Source organism: Theropithecus gelada, chromosome 19, assembly GCF_003255815.1.
Source record: "Theropithecus gelada isolate Dixy chromosome 19, Tgel_1.0, whole genome shotgun sequence".
NCBI lineage: Eukaryota > Metazoa > Chordata > Mammalia > Primates > Cercopithecidae > Theropithecus > Theropithecus gelada.
This window is the reverse complement of record NC_037687.1, coordinates 34625970-34645405: the sequence shown is the minus strand read 5'-3', so window position 1 is coordinate 34645405 and position 19436 is coordinate 34625970. Positions and strand designations below refer to the sequence as shown.

The following is a 19436-nucleotide window of genomic DNA, read 5'->3' as shown; positions in this document are numbered from 1 at the left end:
CACCACGCCCAGCTAATTTTTTTTTTTGTATTTTTAGTAGAGATGGGGTTTCACCATGTTAGCCAGGATGGTCTCAATCTCATGATCTTGTGATCCACCCGTCTTGGCCTCCCAAAGTGCTTGGATTACAGGCGTGAGCCACTGCACCTGGCCAAGTAAAGCTTATAATGAATGTTGTGAGAATGTTTTGGTTATCAATGAGAATACTTTAAAGAGAGTATGAGAGACAATATGGAGAAGAGATCCTAGGCAGCCCTAAGGGAATTACACAAGGTGGTACCATGCCTCTGAGTCCCTCCGTCTATGTTCTATCTCTTCATCTGTATTGTTTTCCAGTCCCACAAAGCAGCAGCATTTTTCTTTTTAACACTTTTTTTTTTTTTTTTTTTAAATAATTTAATGTGGTATAAGTGTGATTTGGTTACATGTACAGATTGTGTGGAAGCTAAATCAGGGCTTTAGGGTATCCATCACTCAAATAGTATCCATTGTACCCATTAAGTAATTTCTCATCATCCACCCTCCATCACGTCTAAATTGTCTAAGATATTACAATTTCTTCTAAGATTCTGACACTTATCTGGGAATAGTAGTTGCTTATTAAATCAATATTTGCCATGGTGGTTGCGATGTTGACATTCCTGCAGGTGTGGAACAAGACTATCTGATTCTTGATAAATTATCTTGTATTCCATGATCCAACTTCCTTGCTAGGAAGTGATTATCATTTCACCTGTAGGTGCAGTGATAGCGTCTGCATGAAGACTGGAGATTATCTCTGAAACACAGTTGAGGACCGAGATAATTACAAAGTAATTAATGTGGATTCAGAGAGTTATCCATTGACAATGACATAAGTAGCTAGTAAAGTTTCTGTGATGGCCAAGAACACATTAAGTCTCAATGGATAGTAAGTAGAGAACAGTAAGCTCTAAGTTCTGAGATAATTAAGTGAAACTCATGGCTATCATGAAAACTTGGTTAACATGAAATTCTTATTTCAACAAAGTGCATATCCTTTCCATTTATGAGAACTCTGAGGAATAACAAACTTGGAGAGAAAGAAATAGTATGGCAGGAGTAGAAAGATGTGGAATAGAAGGGAAGCCATAGCATATTTGTCGAAAAAAATAAACTTTTCCTCTGTTGTCTGTCACATAACAATAATCAATATGGAATAATTCTGTGACCAGATATGCGGCGTGTTTTCTACCCACACCAAGCAATCCTCCAGTGGATACAAGCTGGGGGTCCTCCAGTTCAACTCAGTCATTATCTACCCGCAGATAGCATCACATCCCCCAGTTTGAGGACTCAGTCACCAAACTGACGCTCCCATTTCTGATACCAATCAAAGCCCCAGAGCCTCTGCTTTTGACTGATGAACTATAAACCAGGAATCCCATGGACCCCCCCATGACCAGATTTGATTAATTTGATAGAGCGGCACATAAAACTCAGGGAAAATAATTTACTGGTTAATTATAAATAGTACAAAACATGCAGATAGAGATGCATAGGGTAAAGTATGAGAAAAGCGCTTGGAGCTTCCATGCCCTCTTGCAAAGACTGAAGGTGTCTTAAACAACAGGACCTTTATTATAACACAAATCAGGGCAATAGGCGGCAGGCTGTCTGAGATTCATGACTGGCAGGCTGGAAAATTCCATCTTAAGAATTCTGTGAGATCCAAAAGATCCCTGAAAAAGGCAGTCCATCTTTTCAGGTTATCAGAAGAGTCCTTTGTGCCAAAAATGTGTCAGTTTCATGGCCTAACTCATCAGAGAGAAAGAAATGAGAATAGAGTGAGTACTGAGGATACTAAAAAATCCCTCTGTTGAATGAAACAAAATCAAAGTTACTTCTGGATCATGATGAGTTAGGCGAATGATGTACTGTGGGCACCTGCCAAGTGGTAAAGGTGAAATGCTTTTTAGAAGAGAACTGTCAGTCACAGAAGTCTAGCAAGAGACCTGGGCAGGTTGAAAAATACTATGTGGTTCCCACATACCTGGAATGTATGCAGCTATTTGATGTATGGCACATTCAATTTAGGTAGATGGCATCCTCATAAGGGGTCTCCTCCAGTGTTAAACTGAAGAAGAAATAATATTGCCTCCACATCTGTGGTATTTTCCTCATGTAAATATTCTGGTAACCAATGAGAGATGATGAAGGCTTTCTCACATTCATTGCACTCAAAAGGCACTTCTTCAGTGATAGCACTCTTTTATGTAAAGAAGCTAGCATTCCAGCTAAAGAATATTCCCCATTTGCCACACTCATAACACCTTGATCCAGTGTGAACTCTCTCGCCTTGAAGGAGCAAAAAGCCTGGGCAAGAGAATTTCCAAAATTTGCTTCACTTACAAAGCCTCATTCCAGTATGAACTCTCTGATGGCGACGGAACGAAGAACTGTGGCGAAATGATTTTCCACAATCAATGCATTCATATGGCCTTTCTCCAGTGTGAACTCTCAAGTGTTTAATAAGGCTGGAGTTTTCAGCAAAGGATTTCTTACATTCACTGCACTCATAAGGCCTTTCTCCAGTGTGAACTCTCAGATGTATAATAAGGCTAGATCTTCGGCTAAAGGATTTCCCACACTGCCCACACTCATGCCTTTCTCCAGTATGAACTCGCTGATGGTGAATGAGGTTGGACCTTAAGCTAAAGGATTTTCCACATTCACTACATTCATAAGGCCTTTCTCTAGTGTGAACTCTCTGATGCTGCAAGAGTGAAGAGCTTCGGCGAAATGATTTTCCACACTCACCACATTCATAAGGCCTTTCTCCTGTGTGAACTCTCAAGTGTTTAATAAGACTGGAGTTTTCAGCAAAGGATCTCCCACATTCACTGCACTCATAAGGCCTCTCTCCAGTGTGAATCCTCCTGTGTTTAATGAGACTAGATGTATAAGCAAAGGACTTCCCACATTCATTGCATTCGTAACGCTTTGCTCCAGAGTGAACTTTCCTGTGGTTAATGAGACCGGACTTTTCAGCAAAGCCTTTTCCACATTCAATACACTCATAAGGCTTTTCTCTAGTGTGAAGCGTCTGATGCTGCAAGAGTGAAGAGCTTTGGTGAAATGATTTTCCACACTCACTGCATTCATAGGTCTTTTGCCCAGTATGAAATCTCTCACCAATATGGAGTGTAGGGTTTTGGTGAAATAAATTCCCATATTTGCTGCACTCATAAGGTCTTTCTCCAGTGCGAACATTCCTGTGTTTGTGATCTCTTCTGGGTTCAGTGAGGCAGGACTTGTTCTTTAATAATTTCCTATATTCCCCACACTCATAAGGCCTTTCTCCACTATGACCTCCCTGGTCTTTGTATATATGTATACAAGTGCTCTGCTTAGAAGGTGCTGCCTCATCTTCCCCTCCATGCCAACAACCTAAAAGCAAAGAAACGCTGGTGAGGTACATGTTGACTTTGTTGAGTATGCAGTCTACCTACAAGAGTATCTGACAAACAAAAAAACTAGTCTATGGAGTTATCTGCACGCATAGGGAGTTGGGTTCAGGTTGAGGTTGGGGCTGCTTAGCATTATCACAGATATAGGAGGCCTCATGTTGTCAAGGGCATGACTAAATGAGGCAACAGACAGAATAACGGCAGGGTCTATAACTCCTTCATTTGCAAACAACTTGCCTGTGGGACCTTATTTGCTGATGACATGTGAGTACTATATAAAGAATATGTCCAGGCCACCACAACATGACTAGAGCACGACATCCTTTGGTCAGGGACTGTTAAGAATGAGTATATACATGGCCAAGAAACGTGGCTCATGCCTCTAATCCCAGCACTTTGGGAGGCCGAGGCGGGTGGATCACAAGGTCAGGAGTTTGAGACCAGCCTGGTCAACATGGCAAAACCCCTTCTCTACTAAAAACAAAAAAGTTAGCCAGGCATGGTGGCGTGCGCCTGTAATCCCAGCTACTCAGGAGGCTGAGGCAGGAGAATCACTCGAACCTGGGAGGCGGAGGTTGCAGTGAGCCTAGTCCAGCGTGGGCAACAGAGCAAGAATCTGTCTCAAGAAAAAAAAAAAAAAAAAAGGATATATACTTCATAGAGGCAGGGCGTGGTGGCTCACACCTGTAATCCCAGCACTTTGGGAGGCCGAGTGGGGTGGATCACCTGAGGTCAGGAGTTCAAGACCAGTCTTGCCAACATGGCAAAACCCTATCTTTACTAAAAATACCCAAAAAATTAGCTGGATGTGGTGGTGGGCCCCCGTAATCCTAGCTACTTGGGAAGCTGAAGTAGAATTGTTTGAACCTGGGAGGCAGAGGTTGTAGTGAGCTGAGATCGCATTATTGCACTCCAGCCTGGGAAACAAGAGTGAAACTCCATCTCAAAAGAAAAAAAAGAATGGGTATATACTTCATAATACAAAATACATGAGTCAATATTGAAGACCACTGCAGACAGAGCAGTGAGAAAAATAGGTGAGATGTGGAGTCCAGATATATGAAAATTAGTCCTGGGTTGAATGTAACAGCAGAAGCGACAAGGTGTAGGACTAATAAATTGGCACTCTCGGCCGGGCGCGGTGGCTCAAGCCTGTAATCCCAGCACTTTGGGAGGCCGAGACGGGCGGATCACGAGGTCAGGAGTTCGAGACCATCCTGGCTAACACGGTGAAACCCCGTCTCTACTAAAAAATACGAAAAACTAGCCGGGCGAGGTGGCGGGCGCCTGTAGTCCCGGCTACTCGGGAGGCTGAGGCAGGAGAATGGCGTAAAAACCCGGGAGGCGGAGCTTGCAGTGAGCTGAGATCCGGCCACTGCACTCCAGCCTGGGCGACACAGCGAGACTCCGTCTCAAAAAAAATAAAAAATAAAAAAATAAAAAAATAAAAATAAATTGGCACTCTCAATAATGGGGAAGGAAAGACATAAAGCGGGGCTACTTCTATTGGCACGGAAATACTGTCAAATAGAAGAGGTATATGGCATAATTTGAATAGAGCCCTGATGTCATGACCTCACTCACATGCTATTCTTCAGAAGAAAGCTGCCCCAAGTCCTTGCTAAGGCTGGACTCATTTACATCTTAGGGACAACCACGGGCTCTTCATTTCATCCCCAAGATGAGCAACTACATGGAAACTCGATAATGTTAAGTACTAAGAGAAACATAGGACAGATGAACAGCCAATACTGGCTCAGAACAACTCTGCATTTGATATTCCACAGGAAAGGAAACTAAATATTATAAAAAGAATTCCTTCCTATAAATTTTTAGAGATGAGGACCTGCTGTGTTGGCCAGGGTGGCCTCAAACTCCTGGGATCTGAGTAGCCTCTGAAGAGCTGGGATGACAGGTATTATTGTGCCTGATGAAATACTACAAAAAGAATTTTGAAGTAGGGTATTGCAAGAATAGGCTGTGGTTCATGTACATAATGACCATGTCAGTGCCGGCAATTTGTGACATGAACAAATGTGAGCTAGAGGAAGGAAACGGAACTTGAGACAAACAGAAGCCTTGGATCTGCACAGTCACCCAGACAGGCAGAGGACAACCAAGGTGGGATACATTAGGGTGACTTTAAGACTCCTGATCCTGACTGCTTCTCTGGAAGCCTGCAACAAAGCAGGCTGGAGCTGCTTAAGGAAAGGAGAGTAAGTACACCTCAGTCCAACCAACAACAGAGCCTCTCCAGAGAACTGGAGAATGAAGCTGTGTCCATGGTCCTGATGTGAGAAAGCCATAAGGCATAAAGGAGAGGGGCAGAGACTAACTCAGGTCACAGGTGAATATGAGGACCTTACCCAGGGAGGATATAAGTGTCAAGGTCTCCAGCATCACGTCATGGTACAGGCATCTCTGAGCCTCATTAAGAAGACTCCATTCCTCCAGGGAAAAGTTTACAGCCACGTCTTCAAAGGTCACACTGCTCTGTCATGATGGGGATAGATGAAACCACAAATGGCCCCTATGCTGAAGACCCACAATCCACTTCCCCAACATATCTACCCTTGCCCATCCTCCTCCTCCCAGGATCCCCAACTCAGAAGAGAAACTTTGCCCACTAGTGCCACTATGTCCTCATGGGACCATTAATCATGACACATAGCCATCAGCAACAAGACGCAGATAAGCAAACAGGTATCTCTGCTGTGGTCCTGAAATAAAGGGTTTCATCCTCTCCTTTCTAGCAATTCCCCTGGTAGAGCAAAGGTCACGTGAATCCCAATGCAGTGCCTGAGGCCTTTCAAACATAATCTTTATGTACATACACATCCTTCACATCTTTGGACGCCACAGACACCTGCCAATTGCCGCCACTACCTAACTGCCCACACCATAGGCCTCTCTCTGGTCTTGCCAGAAGTTAAAGTATTTTAATCACCCTTTCTTCTACTGGTAAGAGTAGGAGTCTCACCCTACGGTTATGGTGATGGCCAAACACACAACACCTGACGCTGAACACAAGTCATCAAGAAAGTTCATTAATCAAATATGCTCACAGCTTGAAAGAAGAGGACACTACTCACCACAGACAGCCACATGGGGGGTTGAACTATGCATAAGAGAGAGCAGCCAGGTGCAGTGGCGCACACCTGTAATCCCAGCACTTTGGGAGGCCGAAGCAGGTGGATCACCTGAGGTCAGGAGTTCGACACCAGCCTGAACAACAAGGTGAAACCCCGTCTCTACTAAAATACAAAAATTAGCCGGATGTGGTGGCATGCACCTGTAGGCCCAGCTACTCAGGAGGCTGAGACAGGAGAATCTCTCGAACCCGGGAGATGGAGGTTGCAGTAAGCCCAGATGGCGCCACTGCACTCCAGCCTGGGCAATGAATGGAGCGAGACTCTGTCTCAAAAAAAAAAAAACAAAAGAGAGCGCAACCAGGGACTGTGGTATGTAAGCTTTGCTCAATCAAGAGGGTGTGATAGTCCCTGATTGCCTTAAAAGAATGCAACTGGCTTGTTTTTATTTTTAATTTTTGAGACAGGGTCTTGCTCTGTCACTCCTGCTGGAGCGTAGTGGCACAATCACAGCCCACTGCAGCCTGAACTCACTGGGTTCCAGCAATCCTCCCACCTCAGCCTCCTAAGTAGCTGGGACCACAGGTGTGTGACACCACACCCAGCTGCAACTGGCTTGTTTGAATCTCTGCGGGTAGAAATGAAATTGAAACCTGCTACAAATAAATAATAACCAGGAACTCTCCCTAGTCCTCTTGATTAAAAGCGTAGTTAGGCTAGGACACATTATCCAAAAGAGCAGAGTGGGGAGGGGGATTTGCACTCAGACCATTTGAGGTATCACCAGACATAAAGGTAGCACATGATACTGGCCTTAACTTTAGGGCTTATACCATAATGTGGCTGACATCATCCACAGTAGTCCTGGTAAATTAAAAAGGAATCCAAAATTACCACAGAATTCTAATGTTTCTCAATAGCAGTGGTAGCCCCAAATCATTCTTTGAACCCCTCCATGCATAAATCCACAGACAAAAAGAACCACTAGCATTTTCAGATATTTAGGGTGCTATTCCACTTCTGTGCTGCATTTGCTATCCTCAGAAACTATGACTTTTTATTTATTATTTTTTGAGACGGAGTTTCACTCTTGTTGCTCAGGCTGGAGAGCAATGGCGGGATCTCGGCTCACCGCAACCTCCACCTCCCAGGTTTAAGTGATTCTCCTACCTCAACCTCCCGAGTAGCTGGGATTAGAGGCATGTGCCACCACGCCTGGCTAATTTTATACTTTTTAGTAGAGACAGGGTTTCTCCATGTTGGTCAGGCTGGTCTCGAACTCCCGGCCTCAAGTGATCCACCTGCCTCAGCCTCTCAAAGTGCTGGGATTACAGGTGTGAGCCACCATGCCCGGCTGACTTTTTTTTGAGACAGTGTTTCACTTTTGTCGCCCAGGCTGGTGTGCAATGACACAATCTCGGTTCACTGCAACCTCTGCCTCCCAGGTTCAAGTGATTCTCCTGTCTCAGCCCCTGAATAGCTGGGATTACAGGTGCCTGCCACCACGTCAGCTACTTTTTTTGTATTTTTAGTAGAGATGGGGTTTCACCACGTTGGCGATGCTGATCTCGAACCCCTGACCTCATGTTAACTGCCCACCTTGGCCTCCCAAAGTGCTGGGATTACAGGTGTGAGCCACTATGCCCAGCACCTATGACTTTCTTCTGTCCACCTAACCCCATTCAAAGCCCAGAACCATTGGTCATCAATCTCGGGCATAGTGACTCTCACAAGGTGACCATATTTGCCTCCATATCTGGTACCAGGCTGAATGAAACACCCCAGGCCACACCAAAGTCATCTCAAAATCTTGGTGAGGCCACAAAGTAGCCAATAAACACAAGCTCCGGCCTGAGTGTCATCTTCCCTCAGCTACTCCTATGCGTCAGCAAGCATCTCAAGTCTATTCATTCCTTGGAAGCATTATGTCACTTGCCAAACTAGGCTGTCAGATATATCCTCCCTTTCCAGTCTGGCCAAGATGGTGAAACCCCGTCTCTACTAAAAATGCAAAGATTAGCCGGATGTGGTGGCAGGCGCCTATAATCCCAGCTACTTGGGAGGCTGAGGCAGGAGAATCATTTGAACCCGGGAGGCAGAGGTTGCAGTGAGCCGAGTGAGGTTGCACTGCACTCTAGTCTGGGCGACAGAGCAAAACTGTCTCAAAAAAAAAAAAAAAAAGAAACAGATATACCCTCCCTTCATGGCCATTTACCTCCCTCACCTGTGTTTCTGAAATCCAATACCATCACCAGGTACACAAGCAGGAAACCCAATCCCCACTTCCTGTCCAACAGTGTCATCAACATAATCTGAAGGTTGTGCCTTCCAAATGTGAGCCATGACTCAATCATCTCGGTCCACACAGTAGTCACCATATATTAGATACCTCCAATATCAACCCTTCCCCAGATATTTGCATCTATGTGTCCAGCTGCCCATTTGATAGCTCCACTAAGTAGTATCTAATACATTTTAGAATCTTAACACGGCTGTGATATTGTGAAATATATATTTGGTCATCTCCTTTTCTGGCATGCAACTCCTAGAATTCACGAAATTCTCAAATTTAAGTGAGTTTCAATGGTAATGAGTTGAATGATGGTTGGTAACCCCTAGATAACTTCACGATGGAGACTCGTCAGGGAAAAGACTATGTCGGGATTCGAGGTCTGGAAAGTTCAGCCCCCACTGCAATCTCCAGAAAGGGGAGAGGGGGCCAAGGGTTAAGCTGATCAGCATTGGCCAATGATTTAATTAATCATGCCTATGTAACAAAGCCTTGATAAAACCCCATAAAGACAGGGTTTGGGGAGCTTCCAAATAGCCAAACACATGGAAGTTCCTGGATGGTGGTGTGCCTGAAGATCATAAAAGCTCTGGGTCCCTTCCCCTTATGCATCTCTTCATCTGTAAACTTTGTAATAAATATTCTTTAAAATAAACTGGCAAATTAAAGCGTCTCTTGAGGTTTTGTGACTGGCTCTAGCAATTTAATGGAAGTCGAGGAAGGGGTCATGGGAACCTGATTTATAGCAAGTCAGTCAAAAGACAGGTTAAAAAAAAAAACATCCTGGGGCTTGTGATTGGCATCGAAAGGGGTTGGCAGACAGTCCCACGGGACTGAGACTTCACCTGTGGGATCTGATGTCTCCTGGAGAACTATTTGGTGTATGAGGAAAACCATCCACACATATCTAGTCACAGAAGTACTCTGTGTTGATTGTTGCGGGGGAGAGCAAAGCAAAAGCAATTCGTGTTTTGTTCCACTCAGAATGGCCACAACAAACCTCCTGATAGCCTCAGTGAATATTGCACCTGCTATCAACTTGCTCATCTCAGTTGATGGAGCTCCCATTGCCACAGCTGCTAAGACCAAAAACCCAGGGGTATTTCCTGAATCCTCTCAAACTCTCACTGTTCCCATTTAAAAATTGAGTTGCTGGGCTGGGCATGATGGCTCAAGCCTGTAATCCCAGCACTTTCGGAGGCCGAGGCGGGTGGATCACCAGGTCAGGAGTTCGAGGCCAGCCTGGCTAAAACGGCGAAACCCCATCTCTACTAAAAATACAAAAATTAGCCGGGCATGGAGGCGCGTGCCTGCAATCCCAGCTATGGGAGGCTGAGGCAGAATTGCTTGAACCCGGGAGGCAGAGGTTGTAGTGAACCAATATTCCACCATTGCACTTCAGCCTGGGTGACAGGTCCAGACTGTCTCGGAAAAAAAAAAAAATTGACTTGCCCCTCTAAAAAACACAAATCCAGATCTAGCCACATTGCCTAAGCCACAACTCTAGTCCATTAATCCTCACCTCGACTAGTGCAGTAGCTTCCAGTTTGATCTTCCTCCTCCCTCAACCCCACAGTCTGTTGTCCACTCTGTAACCAGAGAGAGCCTATTAAGAAATTGGTAACATCACCTCACCCCTCCAGTTTCCCTTCTAAGTATTTGCACATCCCAGTATCAGCTCCTGGGTGAACCCTCCACACATGTTACATTAGTTGATAGACATGGCAACAACTCCCCATAACCTATGTCACTGATGTAGAGTTGGGGTTTGAGGTTTTTCCAAGATCCCCAGATCGAAGGACTGGAGAAAGGCACTTAAGTGTCCTAGAATGTGCGGTGGTTCCTGCCTGTCATCCCAGCACTTTGGGAAGCCAAAGCAGGATGACTGCTTGAGCCCAAGGGTTTGAGACTAGCCTGGGCAACATGGCGAAACTCCATCTCTACTAAAAATACAAAAAGCCTGTTACTTGGGAGACTGAGATGAGAGGCTCTCCTGAGCCTGGGGAGGTCGAGGCTATGCTGCGCCCTGATCGCGTCACCGCAATCCAGCCTGGGTGTCAGAGTGAGAACCTGTCGCCCCCAAAAAAAATTTTAAAAAGACGCCAAGATCTAGACATGTAGGTGAGGACGAGGGACTAGAGCATCCCCTACTTCCTTCTGTGGGTTCCCTAAGTGATTCCGTAGCCAGGAGGTGTGCCAAAAGGCAGGGCTTTCACAAATGTGTCCGTGCTCAGATTTGATAAATTCAGGCTTCTCTGTAAGCTTTTTTTGGCCCTGCCGCCAGATGATCTTGTGGCCCAGTGCTCAATGTCACCTCTTAATGATTCAACCTCTCAGAGCCTCAATATCCTCATCACCGCCTTCAACTCTGTACTTCCTTTGAACATCTTTTGGGAATCCTAACTCTAACACAGATTTCCTTTGTTCAAAACTGTCCATGGCTTCTAACGACCTCAAAGTCAAAGGTCAACCCTCAGCCTGGTACTGAAGAAACAACTCCGCCTCGGCCAGGCGCGGTGGCTCACGCCTGTACTCCTAGCACTTTGGAAGGCCAAGGCGGGCGGATCACCTGACGTCAGGAGTTCGAGACCAGCCCAGCCAACATGATGAAACCCCGTGGTGGCACACGCCTGTAATCCCAGCTACTCGGGAGGCTGAGGCAGGAGAATCGCTTGAACCCGGGAGACGGAAGTTGCAGTGAGCCGAGATCGCGCCACTGCACTCCAGCCTGGGAGACAGGGTGAGACTCCGTCTCAAAAAAGAAAAAAAAAAAAAAGAAATAACTGCGGCTCACTCTTCGTTCCGGGTAGACACAAGATGTCCCCGTGTTCCGCATCCTCCTGCCTCTGTCGCGCCTGCAGGCCTTTGCCCGTGCCGGACCCTCGGCCAGTCTCGCTCTGCCGACCGCATCAATTGGGTGTCGGAAACGGGGATCCCACCCGCCGGCGCCTCTCTGTCCCTGACAGAGGCCTGGGCTGCAGGGACGCGAGGAGGCGCCCCTAACGATCAGGGGCCTCAGGGTGCGGGTGGGTGAGGCCCGGAGGTCGCAGCACTCACCTGAGCGGGGTCCCTCAGAGCAGCCGCTGCAGCCATGACTCTGTTGGCGGGCGGGGGGACGTGGGCTCGGCGGTGTTCCTGTGGTTGTCCTGTCCCGGGCTGCGACCAGTGGCGTCGCCGAGCCTCAGATCCGCCTGTGCGCTATGGCCACAACCACTCCTCCCGAGCTCGTCCAGACCCAGAACCTCCGTACGGGCCTCACAGGCCAAAATGGCTGCCACGGCTAGGACGCCGGAAGTCTCGGCTTGACTTTACGTGCCCCCGCAATGGCGTGGCTTCTCTGAAGCGTCATTGGCTCAGTCACGCTTCCATTCCGCAGGGCGGATTCTGGGTAATGTAGTTCCCAGAGATGGGCAGCGCTGAAGGTGACTTTCTTCCGACTTTCGGAAGGGCCAAGCTCCACTGCGAGGGGCGCTAGAAAATGGCGACTCCAGGTCCAGATGCCGAGGAGGGTCTCCCATCTTAGAAGAGGCCATACACACATTTCTGGGGGTATTGTGTGCAACTGATTGCCCGCGTGTTTGGAGGCTTATTTCAGAATTTGTGATGCTCGGCTTCTTCCTTTTTTTTTTTCTTTTTTTTTTTAAAAAGACAGTTCTCTCTGTCACTCAGGCTGGAGTGCAGTGGTGTGATCTTGGCTCACTGCAGCCTATGCCTCCCGGCTTCAAGCGATTCTCGTGCCTCAACCACCCGAGTACCTGGGATTACAGGCGTGTGCCACCACACCCGGCTAATTTTTGTATTTTTAGTAGAGACAGGGTTTCCTCATGTTGGCCAGGCTGGTCTCGAACTTCCGTCCTCAAATGATCCGCCTGCTACGGTCTACCGAAATGCTAGGATTATAGGCGTGAACCACCGTGCTCAGCCCATTAGCAACACTTTTATTTATGCTGTATCTTTAACCTATAGATTCCTCTAGAAATCTGATATCAACGTCAAAGAGAGAATAAGACAAATGCTATTATCTATTATGTTACAGGACAATGGCTGCGGTGTTCAAACATGGAGTTTGTATGCACAGGGTGCTTTTACACTGAGATATTTCAAGTGCCTTAAATCCATGAGTTCACCTCTTTGCTGGCAAGTGCTCATCATTGTCAGTGGCATTGGAATCAGAGCAACTCCATCTTGAAAATGGCTGGATAAAATAAGGCTGAGAACTATTCGGCTGCATTCCCAGGTTAGGCAGTCTTAGTCACAGGATGAGACAGGAGGTTGGCACAAGATGTGGGTCACAAAGACCCTGCTGATAAAACAGGATGCAGTAAAGAAGCTGGCTAAAACGCACCAAAACCAAGATGGTGATGAAAGTGACCTCTGGTCATCTTCACTGCTCATTATATGCTAATTATAATGTATTAGCATGCTAACTCCCACCAGCGCCATGACAGTATACCAATGCCCTGGCAATGTTTGGAAGTTACCCTATATAGTCTAAAAAGGGGGAGGGAACCTCTGTTCTGGGAAATCTCCACCTCTTTTTTTTTTTTTGAGATGGAGTCTTCCTTTGTCACCCAGGCTGGAGTGCATTGGTGCGATCTCGGCTCACTGCAACCTCCGACTCTTGGGTTCAAGCGATTTTCCTGTCTCAGCCCCTTGAGTAGCTGGGATTACAGGCGCCTGGCACAGCGCCCGACCTGTAAAATTTTCTATACTTAAAAAGTTGGCTGGGTGCGGTGGCTCTTGCCTGTAATCCCAGCACTTTGGGAGGCCGAGGGGCGCGGATCACGAGGTCAGGAGCTCTAGACCAGCCTCACCAACATGGTGAAACCCCGTCTCTAGTAAAAATAGAAAAATTAGCTGGGCGTGGTGGCGCATGCCTGTAATCCCAGGTACTCGGGAGGCTGAGGCAGGAGAATCACTTGAACCCATAAGGCGGAGGTTGCAGTGAGCCAAGATCGTGCCACTGCACTCCAGCTGGGGCGACAGAGGAGAGAGTGAGGCTCCGTTTCAAAAACAAAAAACAAAAAACACCTTTCTTGGATTATGTTTAGTATAAGTTGGGTATTTAGTGGAAACCTTATTCGGTATTGGAGGTGAGGGTTTCCAGTAATATTTCTTTCCCCAAGCAATCATTTTCTCAGATTTTCAGTGAGTTGGCTCACAAACATGTTGGACCCTAAGAAATTGAAATCTCAAAGGCAAGATGGGTCTCCTGTTGGGTCCACACCAAAATTTGTAAGTGGGGGAAAAGCATTACCCCTCTGTTAGCCATATCTACTTTTTCTTATCTGAAGCCTCTTTTTGAATCCCTTGGAGTTCCTGTTCAATGGCACTTATTTGAAATGTAGTGACCTTTATAGTTTCATGTGATATTGGTGTCAAGACAGTCTTTTGCTGCTGCATCTGCGAAATAACTTTTTTTTATTCTTTGGAGAGGTGAGTTTGAATGCTCAGGAATGTTAATAAAACACATTCTTTAAATCGACGGCTTCTAAAATATCAGAAACTTGAGAGCTATGTTTAATTAGATATCTGGGGGAAGTTAAGTAACCTCACTGGCCAGGCGTGGTGGCTCACGCTTGTAATCCCAGCACTTTGGGAGGCAGAGGCGGGTGGATCATGAGGTCAGGAGTTTGAGACCAGCCTGACCAACATGGTGAAACCCATCTCTACTAAAAATACAAAAATTGGCCGGGCGCAGTGGCTCACGCCTGTAATCCCAGCACTTTGGGAGGCCAAAGTGGGCGGATCACGAGGTCAGGAGATCGAGACCACGGTGAAACCCCATCTCTACTAAAAATACAAAAAATTAGCCGGGCTTGGTGGCGGGCGCCTCTAGTCCCAGCTACTCCGGGGGCTGAGGCAGGAGAATGGCGTGAGCCTTGGAGGCAGAGCTTGCAGTGAGCCGAGAGCGCGCCACTGCACTCCAGCCTGGGCAACAGAACAAGCCTCTGTATCAAAAAAAAACAAAAACAAAACAAAAAAAAAAAAAACAAAGCCTCACTGATTCCATAACATCCCAACGTCATGAGCCACACCAACAGATAATACCTTTAAGTATAAATATTATCCATTTGATTTTTGGCCAGTTGACAAACTGGTGAGTGCTGTTAATTCAGCTAGCTGTGCTGATTTTAGTTGAGGCAAGGGATTGCCCTTTTTTTCCCTTTATCTTTTTTTTGGAGACAGAGTCTTGCTCTGTTGCCCAGGTTGGAGTGCACTGGTGCAATCTAGGCTCACTGCAACCTCCGTCTCCCAGGTTGAAGCGATTTTCCTGCCTCAGCCTCCCGAGTAGCTGGGACTACAGGCGCCCACCACCATGCCCGGCTAATTTTCGTATTTTTAGTAGAGACGGGGTTTCACCATATTGGCCAGGCTGGTCTTGAACTCCTGAACTTGTGATCTGCCCGCCTCAGCCTCCCAAAGTGCTGGGATTACAGGCGTGAGCCACCACACCTGGTGGGATTGCTCTTTCTGATGTCCACAAGAGACACAAGGCTGTAGCCTGCTCAGTATTTTCAAAATTTATCCTTCAGATTTGATCCATCTGTGAACCAGAGAATATCAACATTTTTACATGATGTCTCCTATAAATCCTGTCTGGACACCAACAGCTCTTCTGTGAGTAGAATACAGTGATGAAATATTTCATCTGTTGTTTCAGGAAGTTGCACTGCAGGATTAAGAGGATTACAGATAGAGAGGGCAGCATATGAAGCAGACAGTATAAGTATGTCATAAGAAACCAATCTATTAACGGAAAATTGCTGTGTATTATGTGAATTCAAAAGAGCTTCCACAGAATGAGGAGCCACTATTACAATTTTCTGAGTAATTGTAAGGAGCATGGCAGTGGCAAAAATGGCCCTCAGATAAAGAGGTCACCCATGTGCTACAAAGTCTAATTGCTGACTGTAATAACCAATAGCCCTACATTGTTCTCCAGTTTTTTGGGTTAGAACACCAAGGGAACTGCCATAGCTTGCACGAACAAAAAACTGCAAAAAACAAACAAAGGAAAAACAGCAGCTAATAATTTGCATGGGCCAAAATGGGGGCTTGTAAGATTTTTCTTTATTTATTATTTGTCCTTCTGATGTCCAATGTATGAGATTAGGTTGATCTTTCTACAATGCATATAAAGTCTGTGGCATTAGAGAAAAATTGGACATCCAGCTATGGCAGTAGCCACCCAAGCCTAAAATCCCCTTGAATTGTCTTTTTTTTTTTTTTTTTTTTATTAGATGGAGTTTTGCTCTTGTTGCACAGGCTGGAGTGCAATGCTGAGACCTCGGCTCACTGCAACCTCTGCCTCCCAGGTTCAAACAATTCTCCTGCCTCAGCCTCCTGAGTAGATGGGATTACAGGCATGCACCACCACGCCTGGCTAATTTTGCATTTTTAGTAGAGACAGAGTTTCTCCATGTTGGTCAGGCTGGTCTCGAACTCCTGACCTCAGGTGATCCATCTGCCTCGGCCTCCCAAAGTACTAGGATTACAGGTGTGGGCCACTGCGCCCAGCCGGAGATGTCTTTTACTTTTTGGAGTAGGGTATCAAAGAAGTCCAGTTACTCAATCCAGATGTATATGTGGTTTCTCCTTAGGAATTAAATGTTCCAAATCTTTTAGTTCTGTAAGGCAAAACTGGAGTTTTTTTGTAGATAGTTTGTAAAGCAAAACTGGAGTTTTTCTGTAGATAATGATCTCTTTTTGCTTTTTGTTCCAGGAAGTACAAGAAGTCCTTTTTACAATTATGCAGATTGGAGAAGCATAACAAGAGAAATTTAGCTAAGCTAGGTCAGTCTTTAATATGTGTGAAAAATAAGTTGGGCCTTTGGTATAACCTTGAGGCACAACAGTACAGATATATTGATATCCAATCTAGGTAAAGGCAAACAAATACTATTAGGGTGTATTGGTATGCCTAAAAAGCACTGCATAAATCATTAACAGTTAAGATATTCACAGTTTACATGTACGCTGGATAAAAGAGTGTGGGGGCTTAGAACTACTGGTTGATGAGGAATCACAGTAGTATTAAAAATAGCTCTCAAATCTTGTACAAATCTTCATCCTTCCCTGTGAGGTTTTTGTGTCAGGAAGATGGGAGTATTAGGACTGGTGGAAGGGATAATCAATCCCTTTTCAAGGAAATCTTTGATTATTTGTTTTATTCCTATTATAGCTTCTTGTTTTGAGATGATGTCTCCCTATGTTGCCCAGGGTGGCTTCAAATTCCTGGACTCAAGGGATCCTCCTGCCTCAGCATCCTGAGTAGTATTACCTGAAAAATACCAGGTTCATTCACCTGGTGCGTAACAAATGACTTTCCATGAGAACACAGGTTTTTTGTTTGTTTTTTTTCAGACGGAGTTTCACTCTCGTTGCCCAGGCTGGAGTGCAATGGTGGAATCTCCATTTGCTGCAACCTCCACCTCCCCAATTCAAGTGAATCTCCTGCCTCAGCTTTTCGAGGCTGGGATTACAGGCACCCACCACCATGCCCAGGTAATTTTTGTATTTTCAGTAGAGGCGAGGTTTGTTGTTGTTGGCGAGGCTGGTATTGAACTCCTTACCTCAGGTGATCTGTCCACCTCAGCCTCCCAAAGTGCTGGGATTACAGGCATGAGCCACCTCACGCGGCCAGAGAACACAGGTTTTGATCAATACTTTTGTTACTTGGCTCAAGTAAAGAGGACACTGGGAGTATTCTCCAAAGCAGTGTCTCCCTGAGGACAAGTAACAGGAGAGTTTTATGGTATAATGGTGATGGGAGAAGGTGCATCATTGCATGTAGAACTGGGGTCCCAGTTGCACAGATGCAGTGAGTCATCATACCAGCACATAGAAAGCATGTTATGGTAATGAAGCTATAGCTCCGTCCAGAGTAAAGACATCAGCATGTTAATAAGGAAAGTTTATTTGGGTTCATCTATACATTACTTGGGGTCTGTCAGGAGCTGTTTTAACCTAACAAGGTGATTGGATTCAAACCAGGGTTTGGAGAGGTAAAGGCAGCAGGGGAGGAGGCTATAAAGCAGGTTAATTGCTCAAGTTGATTCTATTCCTAAAATCCATGGATATCGTCCCTGTCTGCTTACAGAGGCTGAAACTACAGGTGTGCAAGACCATGCCCAGCTTATAGCTTCCTGCTTCAATGAATACTGTTTAATATTGGGAAGTGGTTTATCTGGAGCCACCTTTATCTGTACTGGTGTGGCCGTTAAAATTTTACCTAAGTCTGTAGACAATTGAGACTGTTACCAGAAAAGGGGTCTTGATCCAGACCTCATGACTGAGACTTTGTCCCCCCTCAAAAAAAAGAATTAACAGAATTGACCAAGTTGAGGAAAGAATCTCAGAGCATGAAGGCTGGCTCTCTGAAATAACTCAGGGAAAATAAAAAACAGGCCAGGCGCGGTGGTTGACACCTGTAATTCCAGCACTTTGGGAGGCCGAGGTGGACAGATCAAGAGGTCAGGAGTTTGAGACCAGCCTGACCAACATGACGAAATCCTGCCTCTGCTAAAAATACAAAAATTAGCTGGGCATGGTGGCAGGCGCCTGTAATCCTAACTACTTGGGAGGCTGAGGCAGGAGAATTGCTTGAACCAGGGAGGCAGAGGTTGTAGTGAGCCGAGATCACGCCATTACACTCCAGCCTGGGCGACAAGAGCAAGACTCTGTCTTTAAAAAAAAAAAAAAAAAGAAAAAGAAAAAGAGAAAATAATATAGAAGAATGAACAAAATCTTCAAGAAATATGGGATTATATAAAGTGTCCTATGACTCTTTGGCATGCCTGAGAGACAGAGAGAGAAACCAAGCAACTTGGAAAACATATTTCAGGATATCATTCATGAAAATTTCCCCAACCTCACTAGGGAGGCCAACATTAATATTCAGGAAACGCAGAGAACCCCTGTAAAATACTACAAAGAAGACCATCCCCAAGACACATAGTCATCAGATCCTTCTAGGTCAAAATGAAACAGAAAATATTAAAGGCAGCTAGATATAAGGGACAGGTCACCTATGAAGGGAGCCCTGTCAGGCTAACAGCAGACCTGTCAGCAGAAATCCTACAAGACAAAAGAGACTGGGATCCCATATTCAGCGTTCTCTTTTTTTTAATTTTTATTTTTGAGACGGAATCTCACTTTGTCACCCAGGCTAGAGTTCAGTGGTGCAATCTCGGTTCACTGCAACCTCTGCCTCCTGGGTTCAAGCGATTCTCATGCCTCAGCCTCCCAAACAGCTGGGACTACAGGCACATACCACCACACCTGGCTGATTTTTTTCTATTATTTTCTTTTAGTAGAGACAGGGTTTTGCCATGTTAGTCAGAGGCTGGTCTCAACCTCCTGGCCTCAAGAGATTTGTTCACCTTGGCCTCCCAAAGTGCGGTTAATTCTTGTGATTGCATTATGAAATTCTTGTAGAGCATTTTTCAGCTCTATTAAGTCAGTCTGGTTCTTTCTGATAAAGGCCATTTTGTCTATCAGCTCCTGTATTATTTTATTGCAATCAATAGATTCCTTGGATTAGTTTTTGATTTTCTCCTGTATGTCAGTGATCTTGATTCCTATGCATATTTTGAATTTTATTTATGTTATTTCAGCCATCTCAGT

At 45.5% G+C, this 19436-nt stretch overlaps 1 protein-coding gene across 1 annotated transcript; it reads right to left on the bottom strand.

Annotated features, from left to right (window-relative positions):
- Positions 1–1541: 1541 nt before the first annotated feature.
- ZNF586 (zinc finger protein 586) lies at positions 1542–12094 on the bottom strand. The gene is made up of 3 exons (XM_025366546.1): positions 11865–12094; positions 5795–5921; positions 1542–3408 (listed from the first exon to the last, which is right to left on the bottom strand). The coding sequence occupies exons 1-3, from the start codon at positions 11898–11900 to the stop codon at positions 2363–2365; spliced, it is 1209 nt and encodes a 402-aa protein (XP_025222331.1). The 5' UTR covers positions 11901–12094; the 3' UTR covers positions 1542–2362.
- Positions 12095–19436: the final 7342 nt, after the last annotated feature.